General features: G+C 34.0%; 1 protein-coding gene across 16 annotated transcripts in view; it reads right to left on the reverse strand.

Moving 5' to 3' along the window:
• The window catches only part of LOC106181188 (uncharacterized), an 82,465-nt gene that overhangs the window by 62,782 nt on the left and 6,354 nt on the right, over positions 1-13,329 (reverse strand). For all 16 annotated transcript variants that reach the window (XM_087006011.1, XM_087006018.1, XM_087006026.1 and 13 more), the window contains exons 3-12: positions 12,023-12,116; positions 9,543-9,669; positions 5,596-5,741; positions 4,221-4,351; positions 3,527-3,724; positions 2,912-3,126; positions 2,420-2,562; positions 1,784-1,911; positions 1,311-1,523; positions 619-851 (exon numbers count right to left, since the gene is read on the reverse strand). In XM_087006011.1, the coding sequence (XP_086862137.1) occupies positions 619-851; positions 1,311-1,523; positions 1,784-1,911; positions 2,420-2,562; positions 2,912-3,126; positions 3,527-3,724; positions 4,221-4,351; positions 5,596-5,741; positions 9,543-9,669; positions 12,023-12,116 (1,628 nt within the window). The remainder of the gene's footprint in view (positions 1-618; positions 852-1,310; positions 1,524-1,783; positions 1,912-2,419; positions 2,563-2,911; positions 3,127-3,526; positions 3,725-4,220; positions 4,352-5,595; positions 5,742-9,542; positions 9,670-12,022; positions 12,117-13,329) is intronic.

A 13,329-nucleotide genomic window follows, 5' to 3' on the forward strand; every position in this document is an offset into this window, starting at 1 on the left:
TATATTTGAAATCTACACATATGACTTTTGGAAAGCCGTCTATAGAAATTTTTCCCATAACTCCTTCCGTAGGGTAGATAATTAGCATTTAATTTTGCCATTTTTAGACAAGGGTGCATTGCAATGAGTGCTACACCCAGACCCCAATACCGACAAAGCCCAAATTTTACGTGGAACGAGTTGAGATTATAGGTGACCTAAATCCATGAGATGGGTACGGGGGCCCTTACCGTCTAGGAGGAGAAGCGGTAACGGTAGCCATCCGGCGGAGCCGGCGGAGCCGGCGGAGCCAACGGAGCCGGCGGAGCCGGCGGAACGATCCGGACGGGACCGAAACCATGTGTACCGCCAGCGCTAACGCTGGTGGTACAATAAATGGCAAATTTGTGCATGTGCATGTTTAAAATACAGTAAAACACTCTGCATAAGGTTGAAAGTCAACCAAAGTTACTTTAAAGACTATATGCCATCTTTACCCAGAATACCACTTGCTGTCAATAAATTAATCAAAACCAGTGTTCAAATTGAATATAAAATTCATATGAATAAGGATGTAGAGGCAAGGTGGTTAAAGTATAAATAAGATGAATGCTTAATTGAATATATTATCCAACTTACTCCTCAAGATTTGTGGGTTGTGTTCCATTAACCCACATCTCAAGATTTCTCTGCCAGAGATTTTGAAAATCATGTGCCAAGTCCTCAAATTTGACATTTGCAAACATTTTCACAATTGTTTCAATATACACATTGAACTCAGCTTGATGTTTAGCCAAGTTTTGATAGGTCTGGATCAGTTCAGTCCAGTCTAAGTTTCCAAGTTGGATAGATGTGTTAGAGAGAGTTTGAACCTGATAATATAAAACAAAAAATATATATTTATAAGATAGATGGCACTGGTACAATAGGCTTTAGAACCCATAAATGCCAGTTTCAATTCTACATATCAGCAAGATTCCCCCATCAATGAGGCACCTACAATTTAACTCTCACTCTAACTTCCAATGATGTCTTTGAATTATGTTTACTATGCCAATCACAAATGCTTAGCTATCAGGCATTCATGGTTCGCAATTATCACACCTGTCTAACACTTGTTAACAATCTTCATAAAACTTTACTTTAATATACAATTAAAAACTTCATTTTAAGTTTTAAAACCATGGAAAATGTTTCAGTGAGTCTTTTAAATTCTTTCAATATCTTTAAAAAACATCAAGGACATAAGACCGAGAGATAGATACAATGCTGTATTAAATTCAAAATTAAAAAGACAGATAAGAAAAAATTGAATTAAAAAATCAAAGCACCTGATGAATCAGCTGATCAACTTTAAAAGCCTTCATCAGCTCATCATTGTAAGCAGCAGAGACATTAATCCTACAGAGAGCATCCTGCAGCTCTTGCAAGACAGGCCGATCCTCTTCATGTGTAATCTCAAAGATGCTGATGTAGCCGGGGTCAACACAGTACAGGTGCTGGACACTGACATTCTGCTGGATTTGGGCTAACATTTCTTGGAGCTTGAAAATGAAAACAATTGTTTTTTATTTTTAATAAATATGTATATTCACATTCTTATTTCAATTCAACTGAAGGTATAAATAACATAATTTACCATCTTTGTTATATAAGCTTACTTAAAATAAAGATATTCACCAAATAATTCCACAACTAGCAGATGTATCAGAAACATTCTGAAGCCACAAAGTGAAATTTAATACAAGTTATATTCTCAAAAGTATAATTTGTTCCTTTAAGACAGTTATTGTATTGAACAGACCTTCTTCATATTGACAGTAGAAGCAAACAGAGTATGTTGTACATAGGGTGCCAGTCTTAGGGTGGTATTGATATACTCTGCTATGGTGGTTCCCTCAGGGAAGAGGTTGTAGAATGTGATCTTTGTATCTGAAAATATAACATTTTTTTTCCATAAAACATGTCATATTACTCAAAGAAAGAAAAATTGCCTTTTAGTAGCACTGTGTCAGCATATATATATATCATATTTTACTACCAGGAAATCAACAAATTACGTATTTCTTTAAATTTTACAGTACATTGGTTGAAATAACATGCTCAAATATTTCTGAAAAAGGAAACATGATTTTGCAGTGCATTATTCTTCTTTCACTTCTTGCTTTCTCAGTGAATAGTGATCAAGCAATTTCTTATAAGTCAAAGTCAATAAAAAGTCAAAGGCATCTTCATCCATTTACTAAGCATGTATTTTCTGTCATTGTCATTAAAAAGTAATCATCTGTTCAGCAATAAAATGGAAACTATTTGCAAATATCATTATGTTTTGTATATATACAGTATTTATCACACTGTACATGTTTGCCAGTTCATGCAGGTGTATTAGTTTATATAAGGATTTTGTTACTTTCATTATTCATAAATGACATAACCATACCTGGAATGACTTGGAGTCCATTGCTGGTCCAGTTAGCAATGGCCTGTCCAACCTTAATGCCCCTCTTGATGTCTGTCCACACTGGGCTGTTCTGTGTCCACTGGGTGATCAGTGGGTCAAGGTCATTCAGAAACTGACCAATGCTGGAAGCAGAATACCAATAGTTTAATATTGTTTTTTATTCATGTTCTCAACACACTCGCATTGTAAGAATACTCTCTCTAATGATTCAATCTCACTTTTTACAAGTGCCTGTTAGAAAAAGTATAGACACTAGGTTACTTTTATTACATTTCTTACAGGTAGTGTTATTTATGAACAAAGCATAATTATCTTTTAAATAAAATCACTCCAGCAAACCTATATTCCTGGAGGTTCCTTCTTTACACAAAACAAAATCTATATTCATGCATTTGAATTGATCTCTGCACATAAATTAGGTCACAATAATACAAACACTAGTCAATAATGTAGCAGCTAGGATATACTCACAAACTGAAATCCATATTGCCAGAAATTGGGTTCTGCATCAACTGTATGAAGTTTGCGACATTACGCAGCCAGCCCATGGCTTCACGGAGCTGGGGGACATTGGCCATCAGTGGCTGAAGGGAGGACATGTTGGTCAAAAGTTTCATCATGGCGGCTACATCATGAAGGATTTCCATCTCTGTGATGTTAGCAATGGCTCCCGTCATCTCACTAGCCTGGAAGTGGAATGACAATATATATTGACCTTTTCAGGAAAAACATTGGGGTTTTTCTAACAATAATTAAACTAATTTTTAAATCATACCAATTTTCAAATCATACTTAATCAGACACTGCGAAAAAAAGGTGCTTCTAGTATTTACTGAAAGTAACTTCTGAAAACAGAGATGAAACATTGTACTTTTTCCTTTTTTAACCAACCAATTTCCAATCAAAAACTAAATTAACTATGAAGTGACTGTATTAAAATATAAAACCCATTTTAATATTTTATATAGCCTCCCCCCATGAATTCTTTAATTAAATTAATACAGGTTGGGTTACTATTGTGTGAAACTCTGGATCAGGATTGGTCTTGTTTCAATGCACTATGTACAGAAAGAATTTTTTCCTCACCAGATTTAAGATTTTGGTGACACTGATCTGTCGCTGCAGTTCTTCCACTATCTGTGGGATAAGATCCTCATTGATGTTACACATACTGCTGCTGACAACATCCACGTCTGTTCCCCTTGGAAACAGCAGGTACTCCTTGAGACGGGTTGGGCTGCAGACTATGCCCTTGTAGTCCCTGTAGCCTATTAAGTCATAGAGCTGAATCACAAACAAAAAAGTAAAAGAAAATATTAATTAAATCATTCATATTCATTACTGGGTTGGTATCATGTCTTCTAATTGTTGTTTTATAACATCAAATGGTTAATACACTTATATACTTAATAATTTTATTATTTATATTATCAGGTTTTGAATTCATTTATTTATTTGCTATATCACACCTTGATTTCTTTATCTGGTTTTTGTCATGGAATTAGCTTTTTTTTACAAAGTAAGGACAAAATCTTCAGAGACCATTATATAAAAGTTTGCATAAGTGTACCCTCTATCAGTTCCTATCATAGTCTGTAGTACATGATTGTATGAATTCACCCAGTTCTAATAACTTCTACTCAAGAAAATATGTGTTGTCCACTTGTCCTTAGTCCACATCTTGTCCATTCATGCTTGAATTCCACGGGGTTTTGAAGAGAAGGTTCATATTAATACTTACACAAAAGGGTAGCCTTATTGTTGCTACCCATGGACTCACCTTACTGACATTGAGGGATGAATTTAATACGGCCTCCACAATGTCTGGAGCCAAGACACCCGCCTGGGTTGTCAGATAATTTTTTACATCTTCGGGACTTTTGAAAAGGTCTCTCACTTTCAAGTCAGCCTCTGGAATTAAAATATTCTTTTTGTTATATCTATAATTGTAGGAAATGAAACTTTAAAATGTTTTTAAAATATTGAAGGTAAGGCATTCTGGCACCTGTGGCAATTCACATGAAGTCATATTTCTTATCAATTAACCCTTTCTATTGTAAAAATTAAATTTAAGTTAATTAATGTTCTGATCAATAAATGATAAAATCTTCCCTCTACAGTACAGCAACAACAAAGATCTGGACAATAAAATACTGCACATGCATAGGCAGATATTGTGGGAGAGGTCTTAGCTGCCCCTATTTTTTATCTTATATTATTCAATTTTATTTTACATGTAAATGTGCAGATTGAACGCTAATGGATTTTCTAACCCTAACCGTGTCTAGCAAAAATCCATCCATGCTGCTATAAAGTTTAGGTATTTACATCCAGTCAGTCTATATGATAGTTGTAATATAATACCAGATATGCAACTGAGCACAAAAGAAAATTCTATAGGAAAATGCCTTTAAAAGACTTCAGAATCAGTTTTTCATTCTTTTTTTTACTTGTGATGTGAAATACTGGTACTACCTCACTGAGTAAACACTGGAACAAAAAAATGCATTTCTCTTTTTTTTCACACATTTTGTTCAACATTTCAGGAATTTCATAGCAAACAAACCATTTGAATGAGACCCAAGTGAATCATTTGGGCTTCACAATTGTTAATATGAAATATCAACATAACAAGGCTCAGTATAAGGGATTGTTTGTTTGTTTGTTTTTCTGGGGGGGGGGGGGGGGGGGGAGGAGGAGTCTTCATTGAAAGCACGAAAGATTCAACAAAATGAAGGACTTTTTACATGTGTTTTTATCAGGGCTATGAGTGAAAATATGGAGATGTTATCATATGGTCCTGGCTACTCAATACTAGAGGCCAAATGAGTGATAAAATTTATTTCATACCAAAATTTTCAGTCTCACAGTAGAAAAAATTGTTATGAATTTGTCAATATCTTGTGAAAAATCAACCTGTAGCCCTGGTGGAGGGCTGGTCCTGGCTAGGTTGAGACAGATAAAGCCCTCATCTCATTTAGAATTTGCCCAGGGAGAGATATGCTTCCTCCTAGCAGGGGCTGTTTACACAATCATCAAGAAAGTAATGAAAAAAAAATACATCCCTTATTACCAGTACATATTGCAGAAAGAACAAAAATCAAAAGTGGAATTAAAGTTGCTGAAAATCAATCCCAATATTAGATTGAACCTACTGAGTATTTTCTGGACATCCTCATCCTGAAAAGCTTCATTTAAGGAATCCACAAGTTGCACTGTTTTCGGAAGGTCTTGCAACACTTCTCCAGTGGTCGACTCTTTATCTAGTATGGGTTGTATTTCCTCAAAAATTTGTGAAACCCTTTTTAAAAGAAAGGAAACTGGACTTTAATCATAAAAAACTAAAATAAGTCATTTATAACATTGTATCTTCTGTGTATCAAGTTAATGTCTGAAATAGAACAGGTTAAGATAAAACCATAGCAAAATTGGGAGAGCTTTGAAGGGGGGGGGGGGGTGAATTAAGAGAAAAATTCACTTGTGAAAAAACTGTACAGGTAGTTAAGTAAAACATTTAATCTATCAAATTTAGCTTATGTAAACTGGGATTCATAAACATTTATTCTCTTTCAATCAAATCAAAGGTGTCATGACAGATATGCCTGAAACATTTTTATTTTCAGCACCATGTACAATGTCTACCCTCTGATATCAGAGGCCCCTAAAATAGTATAAAAAATTTCACTCCTTTTCAACATTTTTTAAACAGACTAGTGCACCCTGTGGTCAGAGAGTACCATATGTCCATCAGGAGGTGACCTTGGCAGTTTTATGTCACTGAGCAAGCATTTGGTTTCATAACTATACCGTGAAATATGATCCCTGTTATATTGTTTGACACAGGTGTGGCAGTAAATGCTTGAATAGAAAACGTGTTAATTTTGAAGAGACATGACATTCAGAAGAAATGTCAGTTTTCTTTAATGTACAAAGAAAGCAATTTTTGACAGCTACATTAAAATTAACTAATCAACTATCCATAATATAAATTGGTACATGAAAGATAAAAAAAAATTTTTTTACAATATATTTGAAAAGTAAGTTATAGAATGTCTGCCATAAAATCATTATACTTCAAAAGTCATGTAAACTGTACATTTTTCTCTGCCCTTGTATAAGTGACCAGAGTCATGTGGTCAAAAGATGGGTCATAAATAAATTCATTCTTATTATGTGTACAAAAAGGCTCTACTTGTGGGAACCATGAAACCATGATAACACTACGGGGCCATGCTTCACAATAACTGGAGGCGTAAAGTCCACAGAGGCTGTACATTGTCCACTCTTCAAACATTCCTTTTTATTGTATGACTTAGCAAATGTGACTTAAGCTAACAGTTTGTAGGTATTGTGAAATAAATGGACGAAGCTGCATATTTACAACTCCTTCAACAAGAACTGAGCAGGCCTCCACACTTACTGAAGATAAAGACATTTTTTATATAGAACAACTAATCAAGTCTCTTGGTTTTAGCATCAGAGAATTTTGGAAGTGAATCTTTATGTGTCCCATCAAAAAATGTTACCAAAATAGGTATGTCTCACATGTGTCTTCTACTGATATCTGCTGAAAACTTCATTCAGTTTTCAATAGGGACACCAGAATGATTATTGCAATTTCAATCACAAAACCGAGAAGCATGTACCCAGGTTTATTTTTATTTTTTATACCAGTGTTGAACTGGCTATTGGCAGACTGCATATACTTGAAATAGTTTTCAAGCAATCATTGAAGATATTTGCGAGGTTTACACACATTTTTTATCCAACCGCTCAAAGAAATACCAAAAAGTATACTTTTATTATCTTTAGCAAATCATAAACAATTTTTTTCAAATACACAATTTCACACCACCTCCTCCCTCAAATACACATTTGCCATTGGCATCCCAGCAGACTACTGAGGATCTTAAAAGGTTTCAAATGGTTTTCAGACATGTTGTCACACCTGGTACACCTGAACTGTAATTAGTAACTACACATAAAAATCCTTAAGTGAAAGGAACATACTCATGATATCTCTCAGGGAACGGAATCACACCTGCATAACTAAATAAAGTGATTTTAATCGACAACTGTAGGTGTAAATATCTTAAATCTGATCTGCAAGGAGACACCATGAAACAGACATAATAATTTGAAAAAAATTTGTGAAACTTCTCTTTGTCATGTGCAACTCTAGTAGTTATTCAGTAAATTTTCCATAAATGAATCTTTTGAAACTCCAGCCATGTGGCTTGTATTTTTTTGTCTTTTAACTTATTAAAAATAAGCTTTTATTTTTTTATGAAACATTGAACTTTTCACCACAATTCTCTTCTGATAGCCTTTAATTATTCAAGCCAAACTGTAGAAAGTATCAGTCCCTATATAACATGATATAATTCAAGTAAAACATTTGATACATTGGTATTTTTTTGCCAAGTCAAATACTTTTACATTTGAAAATTGACTAATTTTTACATTTTAAAACATATTTCGTCTCAATATATTCTGAAAACATTTCCATCTTGAATTGCACAATCAACCCAAATAATTAATAAGTAACCTAATGATTTGTTAGAGCTTTTATGTTGATGTTTGACTGTTCCTTTCTTATCTCTGTTAGTTCAACCAGAATGCGACATCATGTGGTTAAGGTTATCTGGAAAATTATCTCAGAAACTAAGTTAAGTACAAGTGTTCTTAAACCTTGCCTTTCTATTCTGTATACCCAGGCTGCCTTCGATTATCTGTTAACCACAAATTTCCTAATAAAATAGATGAAGTTTTGCATATTTAATAAGTGTGAGGTACTTCATCAGCAAATGAGTTACTAGTTTGGTATCTGTTTCCGCTTTGCTGACAAAGGTTATGAGAGTTATCTTAAATTAATCCTTTCATCCAACGGGTTTCTGCCCTAAGCAACAGCAAGATAACAATTATATGCAGTTTTAATTGGCACCGACTGACTCAGAGGAGTTTGTTCATAACTTCAATTGATTTTCCAAAGCACACATTAACAAGCATGCGCAGTTTTATTAAGCTTCATATCAAGCTGGTTATATGGATTACTAGCTACTTCCAAACCTCGGTGCTCTTTAAGATACGTATTTGTGTACAAACCTAGCCAACAGTGGTCAACAGAATAATGCTTTCACTACAACTGAAACCCATTTTTCTTATGCAATCTTCGTGGATTGCAAAGTGAACGTTTTACAGATTATCAAAAGATGTTCATTTTGTAAGTTCATTTTTGACAAATATTCTTTTGATAAACAGCTTAGATGTGTGCTTCCAAACGTGAACATTTTCAATTTTTATTCACTTTAAGACTAAATTTTTTTACACAATATTTTGAAAGTTTTTAAGTTTCTTACTTTACTAATGGCTGTAAATAAGAATACTGTATTCTGATTCATTAACAAGGCCTGTGAATGCAACATACTCTATATACAGTCTAAGGATCTTTGATTTCGTAAGTAACTGATATCTATTATATGATAAAAATATGATAAGTAGGAGGGTGAGGTATCTATATACACCACCATACATGACTTCTGCTGCTTATGATGCCTTTGTTTACCTGGCATTGGACTAATTCAAAGTTAAGATAAAAAGCTTAATTTAAGCAAGTTCAAGGTGCATCATGACACCAACATGTATCAAGAATGATAATGATTACCGAGCGCTGAACTTTGAACAAAATGCAATTACGCCATAGCATGGGTGTAGGGTTAGAAAAATGCTTGGGGAGGTGGGAGGGGGGGAACAAAAATATGCAAGAAGGTTATTTGTGGCACCCATGATACTCATCTAGATGCTGATTGAAAGGAAAAAATTAACAGAGGGACTGGGAAAAAGAATTAAGTTAATACTTTACATGCTCATCTCCCAAAAAATATATTTTCAAAAATCTCTGTGGACAAGTTAGATCTACAGCTTATATTCAAAAGAATAAGCAAGAATTCTGACAAACAAAAATCTTTTTCACATTTTCATAATTTGGCATAAACATCAGCAATATGACGAGACATATTTGCAAACATTTATAATGAAGCAAAAAATAATTTAAATCATTAAAATCATATGACACTGTTGTCTGAAATAAAGAGGGTATTACCTGGCACTGGCAAGTACGGACTCCTCCACCTGTGCTCTAGACTGGCATTTGTTGTCTATGTTACATACAAAAGATTGTAGAAATGGAAGAACCCCTGCACTGGGCATGGCCCGCTCTCCAAATTCACCTAAAATAGTTGAAAGAAAAAGTGTAAGAAACTTGTCAAATGTGTTGACACTTATTCCATCAATAACAAATCAAGGGCCATTTTTATGATACAGAATATTATTTGATCTGATAAAATAAGTTTGGATTTGGATTTGGTAAAAGAAACTTTCACTGGTAGATTTGGTCATTAGATGGCATGCCATCCCAAAGGGATTGAATAAAATCTAAGGTTTATCCATAAAACTAACAAAAGAGAATGGTCATTTTTGGAAAACTGCACATTTATACATCTAATTTGTAAGTAATTCACAAAATAACTCTAAAAGGAATAGCTTTGATAATGTATATTGCAGGGCAGCTCTTGAGCTCTTGCCATAGGAACAGCTCCCTCAAGTAAGATAGGTATCTGTGACAAGAAATACGAATAGAGACACATAACTGCTATTTCAAACTGCTGGACTTTATGCCAATGAAACTACCAATCTGGTAATAATTCTTGAATTGAGTAAAAAAAAAAACCAACAAATTGTGTATATGAAAACTCCATAAAATTTCAGTTTTATTTTATCAATGCACTGATATAGATATCATCAAGGATGCATTCTTGATAACACCTAACTGTAAACATGGACTAAGAAACCACTAATAAAAATTAAGCAATCATTTATCTATGAACTCCGTAAGCAAATCTTGCTTATCTTATTTTTTGATAACCCAGATCTTTTATCTTCAAAGTATCAAGGGGCAAAACAATTGAACTGAAATGCTATCAAAATCCCATCTAACACAAACAGAAACGTGTTTTAGATGTCAGACAGTCTCTATTTATAAGTTAATAAATGACATTTTATTAATTGTTGCCTTCTCATCATTTTTGTCTGCTTTCATATATTAAACACATATATCATATTTCAATGCAAACCATGATGGGTTCTTTTCTAATCCTGACCATTAGAATAACCTCATTTTTCCATTTGAACCACTGTTGTTGTCAACAATATACGTTACACAGGAGACTTGGGCTTCAGCAAACAAAGTTATGTAAACCACAGGTGAATGATATGTACTGAGAGATAGGGGAACAATGATCCCTAATACAGGAAAAATGAAGCACACTGTAAATGGCCATTTTTTGTACTTTTTATATGAAATCTGTGAACTTTTTCATCTTTTTTCCATGTGAAAAGGACGTAATTTTTTTTTTGAATAACCCTTCTCTCCCTCCCCATCCCCCAATATAAAGCGCATCTGTGCCACTTTGAGTCACACCCATACACATAGGCATCTCATTTCATTGTGAAGGGGCACTCCTTGAAAAAAAAATAATAAAAATGAAAGCAACTGCACATTCCCCTTATTTTCCCCCAATTCATGGTAGTAGAACTGTTGCAAGATTGCGAAATAAGGGATATATATATATGAATCATTAAAAAATCCCACCCACTCAGCACTCACTCCAATCCTAAGTCCTTCGTTCAGATATATATGCCTATGGTTTATGTTTAATTTTCAAGTACCTATCCCTGGATTTATATCTGAACATGACAGATTAAGATATAAAAAAATAAACTCTCCTAGATACATGGCCAACCAGCCCAAATATTTGGACCCTGTTCTCCTCAAGGTATGCACATAATAGGAGATTGAGCTATACTATATTGGAAATATCCTTTCATTCCACCTGACCTCCTTAATAGACAAAAATGTATGTAAGAGGTCACATGTGTAAGGAAAGCACAAAATAACTACAGGCTGTTAATGTTCAATTTAGTGCTGTTAAAGGCTACATTAGTCTTCAATGTCCTCCCAATGCCTGGTTTTAATTCAATACATCTTATTTACAGGCACTTGGGTGGCCCATGAAGTGGATAATCATAAAATGGACAATTAAAATCAAATCAGAATTCATCATTCATTTACTATCCATTTCTACTCTATGACAATACAACTTCATATTAATTCTTGTTATGTCTTGCCCATTTTATTCTCCTTGTTAACTATGATTAAAATATTATTGCTATTTAAATCACTGGATTTTAAAGACTCAGTACATATTTTAAACCACCATTGAAAAAAACTGCAGCTCTCTGGCCTCAGATGAATGGGACAACATGCTGTAAAACTGACTCTTTGACTCTTTTCAGTTGTGCATCACTAATGTTTCCTAACAGAACCAACAGCTTGTGCAATTTTTCAGTGGCTGTACAGTTTTCCAGATGACTTTAAAAATGCACATGGACATTTAATTCGCACGCACTAAGTGAAGACTATACACACTTTGTTTATGACCAGACAAAGGACTCTGCTTAAAAGTCTAATTTGCCAGCATGATGCAGTACATTAAGAGAAAGCTTTAAAATTTTTATACATACATGATCCAACATACTGAGGTAACGTCTGCTGTCTGATCAGAGCCACGACAACAAATAATGCAATGGGCCACAGAATTTCCAGAAGCAAAAGAACCTGAAACAGAAGATTTTGAAAAATTTGAAAAAGATCTTAAGAAAACAAATAAATGCATGTGACTGTGTCTTCATACTACATGGATATAAATGTGCAAATTCTACTTCCTGTATTTATCAATTCTACAAAAGATAACTTTCTTCAAAAGAAGATTCCTATCAATCTTAAATAATTATTAAAATTTTCAATTTATCTATTAGATTCATTTAGATCTAGTGTTAAGGTTTTTTCTGAATGCATCATCCTATACAAGCAGTGTTCATGGATCAGAAGGCTAGCTCAAATGAAAAAAAAAAGAATTCAGATAACTGAATTGACCAAGCAAATGTGGTGTCCTTTTAACAATAAATAAATTAACAAATAAATAAATAAATAAATAAATGACAAGAACAACAATAAATAATGGCCCTTGCAGTCATGACAAACTTTCGTGACGTTAAAATAGCCTAATTTTGGAGCAGACGCTGGCCAGGCCCAGATGGATAAACACATCTTTAAAAATAGCCAGTGGAATAAGTAAACATTAGTACAAGCCAGTAAGGGTGAAGAGACAAATATCTTGAAGTTTATAAACTCAATATATATTGCATAATGAATATGAGTCGATATTTCACAGGCAAAGTACATAGCCGAAGTGGAACTTTCCTACTTTCAAGGGCATATTCATCTTTGCCCGGCTTCGAGCCATACAAAGACGTTCAAAAACATCTCAGTAGACAGAAGCCCAATATTTACTGGATCGGTCATAATATCAAGGTGGAGGCAGCCTTTTTCACTTAATTTAAGAGTGGGCAAAGTTGTGCTGTTCAGTGTGTAAATGTGACGATGTTCCACAGTCTAAGGTCTCTATAACTTTTTCTAGGCACCATCAACATTTTGTTTCGCCTTCAAATATATCATCCAGATTTTATAAATTAATAAGTTCATTATTTCACTTAGTATTCTTATTGAATTTTTTTTCATTTTTTATGCGTACACTGTTCCTCTAATTTTATCCATTCAACTTAAATGTCGAAAAAGTCGCTGTACAACTAGTCTCATTTCATCGCCGTAGCTTTATGTAACCAAACTGTTAACGTGCCGTCATGTCAGAGAGAAAATGAAGCATCTTTTATAAAAGATGGTTAACCAGCAAAACCTACCCTATGCTATCAGGGGTGTTTAAAAGAGTATACAAAATTAAAGTACAGGCGACTCAATAATTTTGTAACAG

This window comes from Lingula anatina, chromosome 2 (assembly GCF_051362555.1).
Source record: "Lingula anatina isolate TDL-2025a chromosome 2, LinAna3.0, whole genome shotgun sequence".
Classification (NCBI taxonomy): Eukaryota; Metazoa; Brachiopoda; class Lingulata; order Lingulida; family Lingulidae; genus Lingula; species Lingula anatina.